At 29.5% G+C, this 18,766-nt stretch overlaps 2 protein-coding genes across 2 annotated transcripts; both read left to right on the top strand.

Moving 5' to 3' along the window:
- Positions 1-3,937: 3,937 nt before the first annotated feature.
- LOC126674676 (cation/H(+) antiporter 11-like) lies at positions 3,938-7,491 on the top strand. The gene is made up of 3 exons (XM_050369160.1): positions 3,938-4,201; positions 5,158-6,153; positions 6,370-7,491. The coding sequence occupies exons 1-3, from the start codon at positions 3,938-3,940 to the stop codon at positions 7,489-7,491; spliced, it is 2,382 nt and encodes a 793-aa protein (XP_050225117.1).
- Positions 7,492-9,417: 1,926 nt separating this feature from the next.
- LOC126674668 (cation/H(+) antiporter 11-like) lies at positions 9,418-18,281 on the top strand. Its single transcript, XM_050369151.1, has 8 exons — positions 9,418-9,541; positions 10,748-11,016; positions 11,269-11,337; positions 11,451-12,449; positions 13,025-14,144; positions 17,431-17,516; positions 17,601-17,622; positions 18,226-18,281. The coding sequence occupies exons 1-8, from the start codon at positions 9,418-9,420 to the stop codon at positions 18,279-18,281; spliced, it is 2,745 nt and encodes a 914-aa protein (XP_050225108.1).
- The last annotated feature ends 485 nt before the right edge of the window (positions 18,282-18,766 follow it).

Here is an 18,766-nt window from a genome sequence, read left to right as displayed (position 1 = left end):
TTTTTCTCGCTACAAAAATAAATAGAATGAAAAATTACAAAATTCGAGAAACCAATTACAAGAAAAGCTCCGGAACAAAATCCAACCGGAAAATCTAAACTCCCTTAAAATCATAACTAACAGGACTAAAAAGTGCAGAACAAGCATAAGCTCCATATCCATGATAATTATGCTCCAAAAAATGTATTGGTTGTTAAGTAATTAAATTTTCACTATATATAATACTCAACATTAGATTAAGTTAGGTTCTCCTAAAACTATTGAATACTATTTATAAGCTTTTTAAAATTATTGAATATTATTTATAGGATTTCAGGTTTTAATGATTCTCGAATATTTTTTATGGATGACAAAATAGTTTTAAATATGATTAATTTATTTTAAGTTCTCTAAATTTTATATTTTTAATTTATCCGGTCTTCAAACTTCCATTTGCTATTATCTGATTTTTAAACTTTATGTTTTTAGTTTATCTGATCACTAAATTTCCATTTGATCTTATTTGGTTTCTAAACTTTACATTTTTAATTTATTTGGTTCCTGAATTTTCGTCCGTTTAAGGATCCGAGGAAGCGAAAAAAATTAAAGTTTAGGGATCAGATAAGATCAAATGAAAATTTAGGAACCAAATAAATTAAAAACATAAAATTTAAGGATTAGACAAGATCAAATAAAAGTTCAGGAATCAGATAAACTAAAAACGTAAAATTGAGGGATCTTAAGATGGGCTAATTCTTCTAAATACTACGTCAGCAACCGATGCGTTATAGCTCAAACGGTTTAAGCGTTAGGCAGCAATCTGCTAGGTCGTGGGATCGATTTCTTCCACAAGTGCTCCCCCGCCCTCTAATTATAAAAAAAAAATACGACGTTAGCATATAAGAATGTTTTTTCTCTTTTGGACAAGGGCATGAGTAAGTAGAACAATAGTAAATTAAGTAGCAATTTGCCCCTCAATTTCTAATAATAAGCAATGAACACATAAATTACTGTGTAGGTAAATCAGTCATTAACTTGCTGAATATGGGCAATTAGTCCCATTTTTAAAAATTTGCTTACAAGTTGAGGGAACAAATTGCCAATTGAGGGGACAATTAGCTTACAAGTTAAAGGTAAATTGTCAAAATGGGACTAATTGTCCATAATTAGTAAGTTCATATTGATTTGTCCACAAAATTAATTTATATGGTAATTATCCATTGTTTATAAATTGCGGGTGCAAATTACAACTTAAGTCGTAATTTAGTCCAAATGAATACACAAATTTAATTATTTTTCGACTTTTACAAATTTAAATAAAAAATTGGGTATTGACAAAACAAATCCTCACCTTTTTAGCGATTTAAGTCTAACATTTAAAATGTTACGATATAAATATTAAACTTCTCAATTTTTGCATTTTTTCGCCTCATCTTGAATTCTGGCCATTTTGCCATCTTTTTTAGGTTCCATAGTGCAAAATTGCAAAACATCGGAATTTTATTTGTAAAATTTTAAAACGTTGGGATTTAAAATACTAATAATATAACTGCCACATATTCAAATAATGGCCAAAAAACGGTTTGGGTTATAAAATGAAAAAATTAGAACGGTTAGAATTTGTTTTGCAATGTTTTAAACGTTAGAATTAAATCGTCAAAAAAGTAAAACGTTAGGATTTGTTTGGGTAAGTTCCTTAAAAAATTTGAAGACCTTACTAAATGGATAGATTTTTTTTGGATATAGAAACTTAAATTTAGGAAATAAAATTTATAACCTTATTTTAAAGGCTTAATTATTTAAAAAAACCCCACCTTGAACCTTTTTTTTCGTTTATACCTTGATCTTGTAAAAAAATCATTTGTACCCAATTTTGAGTTTTTAGTCATCTCTACCCAAAAGTACTAAAATTGACTCTTTTCACTTGAAATAAAGTTGAAAATAATCCTTTTATTTATGTTTATATACTAATTAGACGTATGATATAACCTTTTATTTAATTGTTTTTAATTTTTTTCATCCTTTAATTCATTAAATTGTCAATTATATTTTATATTGGGTAGAGATGAAACCTAAAAACTTAAAATTGGATACAAATGACTTTTTTACAAGGTCATGGTATAAACGAAAAAAAAGTTTAAGGTGAGGTTTTTTTTAAGTAATTAGGCCTATTTTAAACGACTAATATAATCTTAATAAAATTAGAATAATTTTTTTTGACGAGAAAATTAGAATAATTAGATAGGTTAAATATAGAATGGGGTGTCTGAATTTTTACTGTTCTTATAACTGAATCCTCTAACTTTACTTTTATTTAATTGAGACTCTAAACTTTTCAATTTATTATTTGTTAATTTTTGACTATCAGATGTTACAATCATAAAATAAACCGTGCAAAAACTGATAAACAAAATTTATTTTTATTACAATTTTTAGCAATTGAATATTTGAACTTCAATTTCGTTTCACCTATGTAGATCATCGAACTTTTAATTTTATAAAATCTTTTTATATACCGTAGCTACAGTCTTATTGTAAGATATAATACGATTTTAAAATCTTACAAGTTTAATCCATCATTTATTCGACATGTACCAAATATACGCACATCTCCTTTGAAATATGATTCAAATCTTTAAATAACAATATTAATCGGTAAAAAACAATGGTGTTTTGATATTCCAAAGAAATTATGGATATATTTGATAGATATCGAAAAAAATAATGGATCAGCCTGACACGATTTTAAAATTATGATATATTTACCAAATGGACAATAATTATAGATATGTAAGAACATTTTGCTTTAGTTTTATAATATTAAACTCCAGAACATAATTTAAAAGTAAAGCATCATTGAAGTAACTATATAACAACCATTGAAGTAGTAAATAACAACTATTGAAGTTAATAAATAACAACCATTAAACTAATCATGCAACACATTTTATAGGTATATTTCTTACTTTTATTTTCAAAAAAAGAAAATGAAATTATTTATTTAAATTATAGATTTTTATTATAATTTTTGAACTAAAATGTACATGCATTTTAAATTTATATAGATTTATTATTTTCTTTAGAAGTAATTTATTGATTAATTTATCGGATAAATAATTAAGCAAACTGTATAGTTGTACAATTGATATTTAATTACTTAGTGGTGTAATAATTTGTATTTATATATTTTGTCTGAAAATTAAAAATTACGAAAATAAAAGTTAAGCGAGTCAATTGAACAAAACTAAAGTTGAAAAATCTATTTATAAAAACAGTGTTAGTACAATTTTATAGTTTAACAGAGTTATATATTTATATTGCATGCTATTAACTTTCATTAATCAGAGATCCACGAATCAATTTATAGTGTGAAGAACGAGGCTATATTAATTTTAAAAATTGTATGTAAGTTTCATAAATTAACTATAATTTCAACTCAAATTCAAAAATTAACAATAATCTCAATTCGATTTCAGAAATTACTTAATTTGTGAGAAAATCGTGTCATTAGTTATCTTAAAATTGAAAAATTGTTATAACAGTAAGTGCTTAATCTATGGTTTTCTTTTACTCCTAATTACTTGCAAAAAAGTATAACAAGAATTGTCATAACACTAGAACATGTAAAACCGTTTTTTGTTAAAAATGAGTTTTCTACTTGTTTACTTTCTTTCAATTTTTTAACTGTTATAACGTAATATTAATGTAATAAAATATATATATAATTAGTCAACAAAAACAGAAATCTTCTCGTAATTCACTTGTTAATCATGACAACAAAATGGAACCAATTGTTAATTTTGACCTTGATGACAATAGTTTTGACCTAGCCTAAACAATTTTAAAAGCTAATAAACTGTTAGTTTTTTTCCTTAATAAAACTCGATCAGAAGCTTAATTTTTTTTTAAATTACTACAATTTCTAAATCTGATTTCACATTTTCTAAAATTTTCTTCAATGGCGAGCCACTCCGCCTTTGTAAGTATGGTCGATAAAGGAAAAAATACAAGCCAGTCCGAAATTTTAACATGGACTTGCTATAGAACCATTCCTTCTTCAATTAGTTCTGAAGGTGCCATTGTAGAGAAAAATGCTATTCATTTCTTGAAGTACCCTTTGCCACTTCTAGAGCTTCAAATTGGTCTCATTTGCATTTTACATCATACAATACATTTATTCCTCGGCCGTTTTGGAATTACTGAACTTGTCTCACAAATTATTGTAAGTAATTTCCCTTTTCTAATTTTTTTATGTTTTTGTTTACATAACCTAGAAATATAGTCGGCTCCTAAGTTGCACGAAAACTTAGCGAGTCTTATGTTTTTCCGTTTCTAATTAAGGGGTAATTGATCCTGAAGATTATTGAACTTTCGAGTTTTTTCATTTCAGTCGCTAAACTATTTTGTTTTTCTTTTTGATCACCGAACTTTCATTTTTATTCATTTTGGTATTTTCCGGCCAAAAATGCTTAGGTGGCAGCCGGAATTAATTTTTTTTAACATGCAAACTTGCCATATATGCATAATTTGGCCTAAAAAATCATTTTTAAAGTGAAATTATGTATGTGTGATACATTTTCAAAATAAAACTAGAAAAATCCGGTTGCCGCATGCCAACTTCCGGTTGCCAGCTAAGCATTTTTGGCTGGAAATACCAAAATGAAAAAAAATGAAAGTTCAGTGATCAAAATGAAAAAAAGAATAGTTTAGTGACTGAAATGAAAAAACTGAAAAGTTCAATGATGGTCAGGATCAATTACCCCTAATTAAGAGAATAGAAATTGCTTCTAAAAATTCTAAAATTTTATATTTATAATGTGTTTCAGAATTTTTCGTTGCTCCATGTATAAATGTTGAAATGGATAACGCCAAATGGAAAATGATAAAATTGTACTCTTTACATGGAACATGTTATAACTATAAAGTTTCAAAAGCATTTTTGATAAGTTTCTGCCCAAAACCTAAAACTTTGATAAGTTTTCGTGCACTGATGGATGGTAGTTTTTGCACAATGTATTTCAAAAACATTTTAAAAATAGAAATGGCACACCAAAATCCTAGAATTGCTATACGTTTTTGCACAATGTAGCTCGTTTGAATTTCGACATTTCGTTTCCGTGCAATATATTTTGGGGGATATGTTTTTAATTAACCTTGAAATGATTTGATGTGAAACAGACGGGAATAATTCTTGGTCCAGCATTTCTTGGAAGATTGGATTTTATGAGAAAATATATATTTCCTCATGAGAGTCAAGATTTAGTATTTACAGCGGCAGCATATGTTGGATTCCATATCTTTATATTCTTGACTACAGTAAAGCTTGATTTAGGAAAAACACTAAGAACAAGCAAATTGGTGATATTCAGCGGCCTCGGAAATGTCATATTACCTTTAATTCTTGGTCTAGGTCTCACCAACATTTATAAAAACAAAGTAAAAGATGATGCATTTATTAACGAAGCAATAAATGTAGCTATCATGCAATCTTTCTCTACATTTTCAATCATAGCAAATGTTCTTGAAGAACTCAAGATTTTAAACTCGGAGATTGGACGATTAGTACTTTCTTCGACGTTGGTCGGTGATATATTGGGTATAGTCCTTTTGATTATGGTTACAACCGTTGTGCAACGCAAAGTAGAAAGAGTTTACATCGATGGTTTAGCCGTCATTGTTTTTATTATGGCGGCTTGTTTGTTACGGCCGATATTGGTGAGGGTAATTAGACGTACTCCTCAAGGTTCGCCGGTCAATTCGACATGCATTTATATTATTATGGCAATAGTAATGCTAGCTCAAGGTTATTTCCAATTTTTTCACCAATATTTAAACGTAGGGGCGGCTATTCTAGGCTTTGCTGTTCCGGCTGGTCCGCCGTTAGGATCCGCTTTCGTAGAAAAATTTGAAACTTTCATAACGAAAGTCTTAATGCCAGTTGCGGTTGTTCAAGCCGTAATGAGAGCTGATCTAACCCTAATTTTTACTAGATTCCCAAGATTTGAATTCTACCTGATTTTGGGATTATTAATTTTCGGATCCAAATTCGGAGTTTCTCTAATAGCTTCCTTGTGTGCCGATATTCCATTGAATGATTCGTTTTTATATGCTGCGGTTATGACTTGTAGAGGCGTAGTTGAGATTAGCACGTACGTGATGGCAAGAGATACTAAGGTATGTAATTCTCAATTTATCATTAGTTTTTATTTCATCCCAATATTTTCCGACTAAAAATTGGCATAATCGCTTAAGTATATTTTTAGAAAATAATATCGGACCATACCGTCATTTTGTTGAAGTGACTTCTAACACGACAATGCGTTTGCCAAGTCAGTTAGATATCAATTGAATATTTGAACATAATATAATTATTTTTTGTTTGAATTGCAGACTATAGGAGAAGAGGTTTATGCAATCTTAATCTTCAGCGTCCTCATTAGCTCAGCTTTTGCTTCAATAATTGTGAAGTGTAATTATGATCCAGCAAGAAAATATGCAGGCTATCAGACAAGGAACATTATGAGTTTAAAGCCTAAATCACACCTTCGAATTCTCACATGTATTCACAAACCTGATCATGTAACTTCAACGATAAGTCTGCTCGATGCTTTTCATCCGGCTAGCGACAAACCAATGGATGTTTGCGCCGTTCATCTAATTCAATTAATTGGCCGAGCAACACCGGTTCTTTTATCCCATCAAAAGCAGAATCGACTAGTCGACCACCGATCTCAAAATGTAATCCTTGCGTTTACTCTATATCAACAAAATAACTGGGATAGTGTATCTTTATCTTCCTTTACGGCAATAAGTAAACCTAAGATAATGAATGAAGATATTTCGACACTCGCACTCGACAAGCTCACGTCGCTTATACTGCTTCCCCTTCATCGACAATGGACTATTCATGGAGGAATTAAATCGGAAGATAAAGATATAAGAACCGTAAATTGTAAAGTTCTTGAAAAGGCTCCGTGTTCTGTGGGTATATTTTTTGACCGCGGAAAACTTGGGCGTCCATTGTTATCCACGGAAGCACCAAGGCCTTCTCTCTCTATATGTATGATTTTCTTAGGAGGTGGAGATGATCGCGAGGCATTGGCGTTAGCTAGACGAATAGTTAAGGACTCAAAAATACGTTTAACGGTCTTACATCTTGTACCAGAGGGCAAAGTCATGGACCAGTCGGAGGAAGATGAGGATAAGATGATCGATTCTTGGGCATTGAAGGACGTGATCAAGAACCAAAATGAGTTTTTTTCAAATATTGTATATAAAGAGAAAATTGTGAAAGACGGACCGGCAACTGCACTGGAACTTCATTCCATAGTCGATGATTATGATCTTTTTATGCTTGGGAGACGACATAACGAAAAATCACCTCAAACAGTAGGTATATCAGAATGGACCGAGCTTTCAGAATTGGGAATTATTGGAGATTTGTTTGCTTCCAAGGATCTTCATAGTAGAGCTGCTGTTTTGGTGGTGCAAAAACAAAAACAGGTTAGGTAGCTAGCTAGGACATATTCATGGGCACGAAAACTTATGGAGTTCTTACATTTCGGAATTTTGGTTTTAAATACTTAAATTCCAAAATGATACTTTTCTTTATAATCTATTCGTGTAATAAGAGTAGTTTCCTTGTTTTTTTATTTCAACATCTATGTTTATGCATAGTGTCCATCGACATAATTAGAATTATCTTTTAATTTATCAATCAAAATTATTTTTATTATTATAAAAGTTACTTACCATCATATTAAGCAATGAAGGAATAACTTCAACTACTCACAAAATGCATCCGCGATAAATTAATCTATATCATCGAAGCATGAAAAATCCCTGCATAAATTACAAACTGACCTAAGAAGTTTAAGGAAGTAATGTTACTTAAAATAAGTTAAATTTGTATGGTCGAAATAAAAAAAATATTTATAGACTATTTAAATATTATTTGGATTAATATTGTAAAAATAGTCATTCAAAATTATTTAATACTTTGTTAATAATTAATACATATACACACACACATTTCGTGCTACAAATGTGGCTAGTGAGGTCACTCGTCAATATATAAATTAATTAAATTCTTTATAACTATATCAATTTATTTTATTTATAATCGAGGTAAAATTAACTTAAATTAATTTAATAACATTATTTTAACTAAATTTTAATTTTTTAATTAAAATAATTGAAAAATGAAATAATAAAATTAAATAAATAATCTACACAAACTGAAAATTCGTAAGTACATATATTAGTGTAAAATAAATATTCATAGTAATAAACGACTAATGTCATCTTTAGTTTTACTATTATTATCAATGTTTTTTTTGATAAAATGATGATTTATGAAGCTCAACTATAAAGAGCGGAAGACAAAGCATTTAATATTGGATCAATCAAACTATTCTAACAAAGTAGTCTAAACATCTCAATACATTTGTGAGCGAGGTTAAAGGCCGCTTACCTAGACTTCAAATCTGGAAAGGTTTTGAAATAAATGGATCGCTACTTAGCTAAACTAAGAAACGCCTTTTCTACCGACTGGTTAGATCTCTCACGCTTATGGGTGAGATCACCTTGCATCAGACCAAGGCCTAGAAAACTGACTCAAAACATGTCCGAACACACCTTGAAAGCCACGATTCGAACCCGACATGCATGCTCTCAACACGAGAAAAACAAACGCATAAAAACATAGACGTGTCGAATAAAAACACCCGAAGTATGCTCGCCAATGAAACAACCAAGATCAGATTATGACACTGAAAAATCAAGTCGGAAAACACGGAGTATAACAATCTTCCCATCAGAGCAAGCTAGGTTATGAAGGGCTAACAGGGAATCCGACCTAGAAACCAAACAATGGAATGCCAAGAGATCATGCTCTGCTAAAAAACTATGCTTTTTCAAGGACTATTCACTCAGAACACACCATTTCTTTGGGCCTTCCAATTACTCTATTAATCACATTAGAATCAACTTTGCAATTCCTTTCTAGGTACTCATAAGCTTGAAGAGTCCTGCCATACATTGGGTCAGGAAGATACCAGCTATTATTCCTCCAACACATTGCCTTTTTAGCATTTTTTTGGAACATAAGAATCATGGATATTGATACCAGGAATTCCTTGATCAATTATGCTACGTATGATTTGTCATAGACGAATACTTCATATGATTGTAAGCTTTAGGTTCTAGTTTCTCCTTTACATGACCTGATGCTAGAAGCTTGATAGATGTGCAATATTAGAAATCAAACTCAGAGAACAAAGAACTATATTATTGGATTGTAAAAATAAAAATCCAAAAGTGAATTTAAAATGAATGCTCTATTTATACACACAACTTAAAACGATTTTTTAGTAAATGTTAAACACACAATGAAGCATGATTTGATGAGCTGTCTGATGTCTCTGAGCTGTCAATAAGATGAGACTAAAGCAAGAGCAAGAGCATGAAGTTTTGCACAAGCAGAGTTGGATCATTCTTGATGCAGCAAAGAAGCATATACTCTGTTATAACAACCTGGAAAATGACAAATTAAAATGTCATGGTATCAGAACCTTGTTCATTCATACAATTTGAGTTTGGCCGGCCCATGTGAGATTTACGTGAGGGGGGACTTTGTTACTCGGCCCGTACACGCTACGCGTGAGGGGGAGTGTTGAAGTGGGAAATCCCACATTGGTTGTATATGTGAATGGACATGTGTTTAAATATTAGTTGTACACCTTCATTTGATACCAATTGGTTTTAAGATGAAATCTAACATGGTACGACTTTTATATTATTATACTTTGGTATGTTACATTGGATTATTTATATATGAGGCATGTTTCATAGTTTTGAATTGCTATTAAGTAATTATATTAGAACTGCTATATAAGTTATTAGACTTAGGCTGAAGTCTCGGTTGCCCCTGAGCATTGGTTTTCTTGCAGGTTTATATTGAATATAAGATTTTCCGCGAGGCTTGTTACGAGTTTTGGTACGACCATACCCATACCCTAGCGCCGGTCGCGATCCATGAAATTGGGTCGTGACACTTTCAGCTTAGGTGAGTTCTGCGATTCACTCGGAAGAGTGAATCTTATACGACTCGGCTCTATTATTTTTATGCTGGAATTCAGTTTCCATCAATAATAAACATATAATTAATTTAAAAAGTAGTTAGAAAAGATAAGTTGTAGAAAAACTAGAACACTTAAATAAAATAGTAGCTTGAATGATATTTCAAATTAATGATGGTGAAAAAAGGTAACAAAAGTTAAAATATTATTAATTTTTCAATTAAACAATAATTTAAAAAATAATTTTTTTTTTTCAGATAGATTCTATTCAAATAGCATCATTGTTTTTTTTTTTTTTAAAATCAAAATTATAGATAATCATTGCATAAAAAAAATGGAAAAAATAAAAGAGATCCGATAGCTGTCTACAAAAGAGAAATAGTTTTAAGTTATAACAGCAAGCAATATTGTGCTGTTTTTATTCAAAATTAGTTTTTACTTTTTTACATTGTCGTTCTCTGTAATAAAATAATAATAAAAAATATAGTTAGTAAACCAAAACAGAAAACCCGTCTTAAATTTCTTGCTAATCTTACAACAAAATGGAACAAATTGTTACTCCTAACCTCAATGACAATTTTGTTACTTCAACATTGATTTATTCTAATGAAACTGCAGTTACCTGTTCTATTGTTTTAATAAGATTAAATCAAAATCATAGTTCATTTCTGCAATTTTTAATTTTGCAGAAATGGGCCATTTTGAATTTAAATCTGTGCTTGATGATAATGCACAAAGTACAAACAAAACCCTAATTTTGAAATGGACTTGCTACAAAATGATACCTTCATCCATTCATTCTGATGGCATGTTGGCAGAGGAAAATCATCCTATTTATTTTTTGAAACATTCTTTACCTCTTTTAGAGCTGCAAATTGGTATTATTTGCATTTTACATCATACTATACATTTCTTCCTCAGTCGATACGGAATTACCGAAATTGTCTCGCAAGTTCTTGTAAGTTCATTATTCATTTTTCTCTGTCTGTTAATTTTATTTGACCTAATAGACCAGAAAATACAAACTTGTTCGACGTTTTTTTAATTCTAATAAAATTTACTCCAATTAGGACGTTAGAAATGTAAACATTTAAAGTTCTAATTAGGTTTATAAACATTTAAATAAAAGGTCGAAAAGGGACTTATAGATTCCACGTCGGCATAGTTTTTTTGGCAAACTACGTGGGATTGGGCACACGCTGCTGAATAGGCGCATAAATTAAAACTGCTGTTGATGTTTGAAACTGGGCTAAAATTACCAAGATTGGAAAAGCCTTTGGTTAGAATTGCAAAAAAAATCGAAAAAATATTTGGATTTTCTGATCAACTAAGCCATTGTATTTTATGTGATATGCTTTTTAATTAGACTTGAAATGATTTTATGTGAAACAGACAGGGATAATTCTTGGTCCGACGTTTCTTGGGAAGTTTGATTTTATGAGAAAAGGTTTATTTCCTCATGAGAGTCAAGATTATTTATTTACATTCGCATATTTTGGATTTGGAATTTTTCTGTTCATGACTACAACAAAGTTGGATTTAGGAAAAATACTAGGAACAGGCAAAATTGTGATATACAGCGGTATAGGAAATGTCCTAATACCTTTATTTCTTGGTCTAGGTCTTACAGGACTTCATAGAAACAAATTAAATGAACATGGATTAATGGATGAAGCTACAATTGTAGCTATTATGCAATGTTTCTCTACATTTTCAATCATAGCAAATGTTCTTGAAGAGCTTAAGATTTTAAATTCTGAGATCGGGAGATTAGTACTATCTTCAGCATTAGTTGGTGATCTTTTGGGCATAATTCTTTTGTCAATAGTTACATCGGTTATGCAAAAAGGTGCGAAAGAAAATATCTTGATCGACGTTAGTGTAGTTCTTGCCTTTAGTATTGCAGCGGCTTTCGTATTCCGCCCTACAATGCTGTGGATAATTAGAAAAACTCCTCAAGGTTCGCCTGTTGATTCCACCTACATTTTCGTTATCATGGCAGTAATGTTCCTATCTCAAGCTTATTTCCATTATTTTCACCAGTATCTAAGCGTAGCGGCGGCAATTCTAGGGTTTGCTGTCCCCGCAGGTCCGCCATTAGGATCTACTTTGGTGGAAAAATACGAAACCGTTTCAACGAAATTCCTTATGCCAATAGCTATGGTTCAAGCAGTAATGAGAGCTGATTTAAGCCTATTATTTACTAATTTTTCAAGAATCGAATTCTACTGTGTTTTGGGATTATTGATTTTCGGGTCCAAACTTGGTGTGTCTCTATTAGCTGCCTTGTATGTCAAGATACCTCTGAATGATTCTTTTTTATACGCTGCGCTTATGACTTGTAGAGGCGTAATTGAGCTATGCACAAATTTGATGGCAAGAGATTCCGGGGTAATTAATTCTCAATCTATTTCACTTAATTAATTACTAGGCTAAACCTATGTACATTGTGTAGTCATTTGAATGGTACATGTAAATGGAAACATCAAAATGAAAAATAGGAAAACAACTATTTTTTATAAGAATATATTAGAAATGTAAATTTTTAAAATCTTATAAGCTTTTTTGAAAATGAAAATAATGAATTACCACAACATACGAGTAGAGGAGTTTCTTGAAAAAATTTAAGTCTTCACATTTTATTTTTATTTGTAAAGAGCTTCCAAAATTCTATAACTTTAAGCAAAATGATTTTATCTATCTATAATAAAAGTCAATTTCAAGAAGATCTCCTAGTAAACAGAATTTAAAAGTCTAGTTTGTCAATTTTATGAATTATGACAATTATTCCAAATAGTAAATAAAAAATATAGAATTTAATTCATTGAATAGTATTTTATTTTTTTAATTTATTTTTATGATAAATTAGTTCAAAATTGAAGAAAAATCATAACATTTAAGAGATTGTCTTTCCAATGTGATGAAAATTTATATTATTCTTAAAATATTTTTTATGTAATTTGCAGACCATAGGAGATGAAGCTTTTGCGTTCTTAACTTTTGGTGTCTTCATCAGCTCAGCTTTTGTTTCATTAATAGTAAAATATTGCTATGATCCATCAAGAAAATATGCAGGCTATCAGGCAAGGAACATTATGTGTTTAAAGCCTAAATCACGCCTCCGAATTCTCGCATGTATTCACAAACCGGACCATGTAACTTCAGTGATAAGTCTACTGGATGCTTTTCTACCTACCGAAGACAGACCGATCGATATCTATGTCGTTCATCTAATTCAATTAATTGGTCGAGCCACACCAGTCCTCATTTCCCATCAAATGCAGAGCCTGATTACCGATCCACGATCTCAAAATATAATCTTTGCATTCACTCAATATCAACAAAACAGATGGGGAACTGTATGTGCATCTACTTTCACGGCAATAAATAAACCTAAAATAATGAATGAAGATATTTCGATGCTCGCGCTCGACAAGTTCACGTCCCTTATACTGCTTCCACTTCATCGACGATGGTCTATCCATGGACGAGTAGAATCTGAAGATCAAGATATAAGGCTTGTAAATTGTAAGGTTCTTGAAAAGGCTCCTTGTTCTGTAGGTATATTTTTTGATCGTGGAAAACTTGGACGCCCATTTTCTATGGCGGCAACACCAAAGCCTTCTATTTCGATATGTATGATTTTCTTAGGAGGTGCAGATGATCGCGAGGCATTATCTTTAGCTAAACGTATAGTTATGGACCCGAGGACGCGTCTAACAGTCATCCATCTTGTACCACAAGGTTTAGACTTGGAGTCGGACGAAAATGAGGATTTAATGATCGATTCTTGGGCATTAAATGAAGTGATTGACAATCAAACCAATTCTTTATCAAATACAGAATATAGAGAGGTAAGAGTGAAAGATGGACCGGCAACTGCAATAATACTTCATTCAATAGTAGATGAGTATGATCTTTTTTTATTGGGAAGACGTCATGGCGAAAAATCGCCTCAGACATTAGGTTTATCAGAATGGACTGAGCTTTCAGAATTAGGAATTATTGGAGATTTATTCGCTTCCAATGATCTTAATACTAGAGCTGCTGTTTTAGTGGTGCAACAACAAAAACAGATTAGATTAGGTAGTTAGCTAGGATATATTTAGGAGCACACCAAGTTATTGAGTTATAAATGTTTCGGTATGTGTATATTTCAAAATACATTTCTGAAGCATCAATATTTTACCTTTATATCTTCTTGTTTTTGACAATCAATTAATTTTTCATTAGTATCAAGCAGTTACACGTGTAAGAATTTAGAAAGGATATAATCGTTTCTAATGACCTGACATGAAATAAGCTGTAAAGCCTTAATTCGCAGATCGCCTTACAAAATAAAAATAAAATTACATAATTGCTTTATTACAATAAGATCCAATAATTTTCTGTATAACAAAAAGAATAAAAAAGACAAACAAACTTTTTATATAAAAAGGACGACAACTTTTCCTCACCAAAGGCAATGAGTCACCCTTACCTTTATAACTTATTTTTTGTACAAAAATATAGTTTCACAGTTTTTTATTTTAGTGTTTTCGTTCCGTACGATATTCATTGACATAGTTAGGAGATTCTATTTCTACTAATAAAAATTGTTTGTAATGAATTTATATTGATACTCGTTTAGATTTTTTTTTTTTCTTTCTTGCATTGCTTTTCTTTTTTTGCACATCAAGGCATTCACTTTGCCAAGAATGTGGTGGACTAATCATTGTTTATTTTCTTTTGCAGTTCCAGTCCTTTTTTATTCAGAAGTACAACTTTATTTGGATATTGACTTTCTCTACAGTTTGGTTTCATTATAAATGGAATAGCTTGTCGGTTTATATATATCGAACACTTTGAAGCAAATTTGGTAATTTGGCATTTGAAAATTGTGATATTTAAAAGGCTTAATCATTTAAAAGTGTCCCACCTTTAATTTTTTTTCGACTGTATACTGACGTAAAAAAAATTTCTCAGAACCCTCCTCCCCCCCTCTCTCTTTAGATTTTTTTTTCAATTGTACCACAAAGTATTAAATTGACCTATTTTCACATGAATTTTTTTTTAAAATAATCTTTCATTGTTAATCTATATTCTAATTAAACACTAATATTATTAATAATGTAAAAAATCATTCTTCCTAAAATTATATCTAATAACTTTTTAAAATTAAAACTATAAAATTTTTGAATTTAGGGTACAATTGAAAAAAAAATCTAAAGTTGAGGGGATTTTAAGAGAATTTTTCTACGTCAGTGTGCAATTGGAATGGAATTTAAATCTGGGAGGGTTTTGAGAGAGTTTTCCAACGTCAGGGTGCAATTGAAAAAAAATTTAAGGATGGAGAATTTTTTAGGCCTATTTAAAAACAAAAGGATTTTCAAAAATTATTAGATGAAGTGGATCCTTTGGTTTACTATTGCATTTGCAAAGCAGTTCTTTTCTATAAATCGCATCATTCGGGAATTCCATATACTGCATAAAACGTCTCTCAAAAATCATATTGTTTTTTATTACTTTCTAGTTTTTGGAGTAAAAGATTTTTTTTTCAGCCCCGTTTTTGTGTTTAAGCTAATCAATGGCCATCATTGATAAAAAAAAAAAAAAAAGCCTACTGCCTTAAAAAATTTCGACATTTTAACTCCTTTTCGATCCTATCTTAACGTTGAAAATTAGTCAATTTTATCATATTTTGCATTTTTGTATTTAAATTGCATCTTGAAATATTAAATTGACGTCTTTTTTATTTCAAAAAAATTCAAAAACGTTCTACATGTATAGCATATATTAATTGTATGTGTTTAAAATTTATTTAGATTTAATTAAATTAATTAGGAATTTAAGTTAATTTTAATTTGATTATGAATTTTAGTTAGTTTTTAAAAATAAAGGACTTATTTATACTTTTTTGATTAGGAATGACTTTAATTTTATCTTTAGACATGATTAATTGAATGATTTCATTATTTAAGTAAAAGTATTGATAAAAATTAAAAATTTGGGGCACAAATGGAACGATAAAATGCAAAATATGATAAAATTAATCAGTTTTCAACACCAATGTAAGATTAAAAAGGGGTTAAAAGTTCAGGATTTTTTTAAGGTATTAAGCGTAAAAGAAAAGAGCATTTTTTTTCTTCAAATTTGTGTGATTTGTTTAACCTAAACCTTTTCTTAAGTCTTTTTGAATCAATGATTATTGAAAATATAATTTTTAGTTTTTTTAATCAATATGTTTTGAAGGCTGCAGTCTTACATTATTTTATTAGTTATCTCATTTTATAATTTTATCTGAGATGTCGTTTTATAAAACTGAAAATTAAGTTCTAAAAATTAAGTGCTGAATTTTAAGTGTTGAAAATAATAATTGCTGATTTTTTTAAATGTTGAATTAAATAAGTCTATTTGATAATTGTAAGTCTACAATTACTAAATATTATAAAAATTATTACATTTACATATTAAACATGTAAAGATTAACTATTTTAAAAATAAATCACTATATACAAATTATATATTATTTAAATTTTTCAAATATAAATAAAAAATATTATGAATATTACATATATTATACATAGAAATCATAAATTTTAGTTGCATATGTTAATAATTAGTTTTTAAAGATTATAATGATACTCCCTTTTAATTTAAAAATTAATCATTAAAATAAAATATTATTTTTAAAAGTCAGAAAAACCGTTTAAATCTGACAATCAATATTGTGTGTTATAAACGGAAATTCAAATAATATTAAAGAGTGGATATATTAAATAAATGACATATAGACTATAAAAAGAAAAGTAAAGATAGAAAATAAAATATTTATAATGAAAAATATAATAATTTATAATTTTAAGTGTTGATTTAAATATAATACGCTCATTATGATATTAAAAATATAATAAAAAAGAATGTATGTGAGATAAAATATTTTTATTCGTGAGTGAAAATTGAAAATAATAAGGATATAAAGTTTATTCAATGATAAAAAAAACTAATATTTAATAACTAAATGTTTCCAGTAAAAAAAAATAAGTTAAATTTTTTGATTTATTATTTTAAGTGGTTTTTGACTTAACTGAATAAGTTAAGTTGGATATTTTTGAGTTATCAAACCAACTTAAAATAATTAAGTGTTTAATATATTAATTCAATTAATAAGATAGGTTATCAAATATCCCTTTAATCTCCGCATGGTCAATTCTTCAAAATCCTAGCTTCAAATCCATCATACACACCTCATAAACAACAAACATTTTAAGTTAGCTTCAAAGCTTCAAAACCCTATTATTTTCATTCATTTTCCATCAAAGTTCACCATATAAAACATCAATTGATAGCTTACCTTGCCTCCTTATCTCCTTATAATCATTTTACATCAAAGATTGTCGAAATTGGTTGAGAATTGGCACTCCTAGTTTGATCATGATGATATTCGGCATTCATGGAGCAAAGAATGAAAAGTTTGAGGTTTTCTTTTGCTTTTCATTTCTGATTTTAGTCTTGAGAGGAGAAATAAAGAGGTGGGGGTAATATGTGTCTTCATTTCCTTAGTCTTGTAGGGAAAATAATCCATGTAAGTGCTTCAATTTGGCACCTCTTTCAAGTTAATCCTTTAACTTTTAATTTCCCCAATTTAATACGAAATTCCATTTTCGTAATTACACGGAATCTTGACGGTTATTTTTCTATAGATAAATAATGGACTTTTCGCATTAATTTTTTTCTGAGTCTAATAATTTATTTATTTAAATTTTCTTTTTTCGAATATCCAAATTCCGCTTAATAAATATTTTCGTCTAAATTTCACGAAATTTAATTTTATATTCATAAATTTATTTTACGATCTCTATCGTAAAATTGATTAGCTCGGGAATTTTCAATATTTTATTTTATTTTCTTTAGTCCCGATCAAATCCAATTTATCGCATAATAATTTTCCATTTAAATAATTATTTTTTTGATAATTCCAATAGACCCGCTTCGGTCTAAGTCCTTATTATCCAATCTTAATCCGATATTCTCGTTCTTAATCCTCATTATTATGCTTCATGACACTTACGACAAACTTTAAAAATTTGGGTTATTATATTTCTTCACTAAATACTTACTTGAGCTTTGGAGTGAGCGTCCAAAAACCTCTTCCAGCAATTTTTCTGATTGTTTTCTCTGTTCCCAGGTCTTAGAGTTCCATTAGGGGGTGTTAATGATTTCCGTGTGTTGTTGAATGATTAATGTTTGTTGTGATTATTAGAATTAATGCTTAGATTAAAGTAATTTTTAATCTATATTGTGTGTTTAATTAATTGAATGAGAGTTATTTAATTAAACGGACTTAGTTAATCACAAGCTTAGGGTTTAATCACACGAGAGCGGTTTAGGGTTTAAATGGTTATTAAGTTTGCAGTTTAATCATATTCGATTAATGTTATCAAAATCTAATCATGCGAGAGCGATTTAGATTTCGTTGTATTAATCGAATCTTAGTAGTTTTAATTTTCGACTCGAGAGAGCGAAATTGTTGCTTTTGGATGACTTGACTCGAACCAATATCAATAATTGACTCGGTTACCTAAGATTCGTTTATGGCATGATTAGCAACCTCTAGGCACCTTTATCCAATTGTTTAGAATCGTTTAGTTGTTGTTTGTTTTTGTTTCATTAATTTTTTGCTTAGTGATTGAATCGTTTAGCTATTTGTTCTTTGTCTGATTAGTTGT

Source organism: Mercurialis annua, linkage group LG1-X (genome assembly GCF_937616625.2).
Source record: "Mercurialis annua linkage group LG1-X, ddMerAnnu1.2, whole genome shotgun sequence".
Classification (NCBI taxonomy): domain Eukaryota; kingdom Viridiplantae; phylum Streptophyta; class Magnoliopsida; order Malpighiales; family Euphorbiaceae; genus Mercurialis; species Mercurialis annua.
The sequence above is the reverse complement of the archived record's forward strand: the minus strand, read 5'-3'. Positions and strand labels throughout refer to the sequence as shown.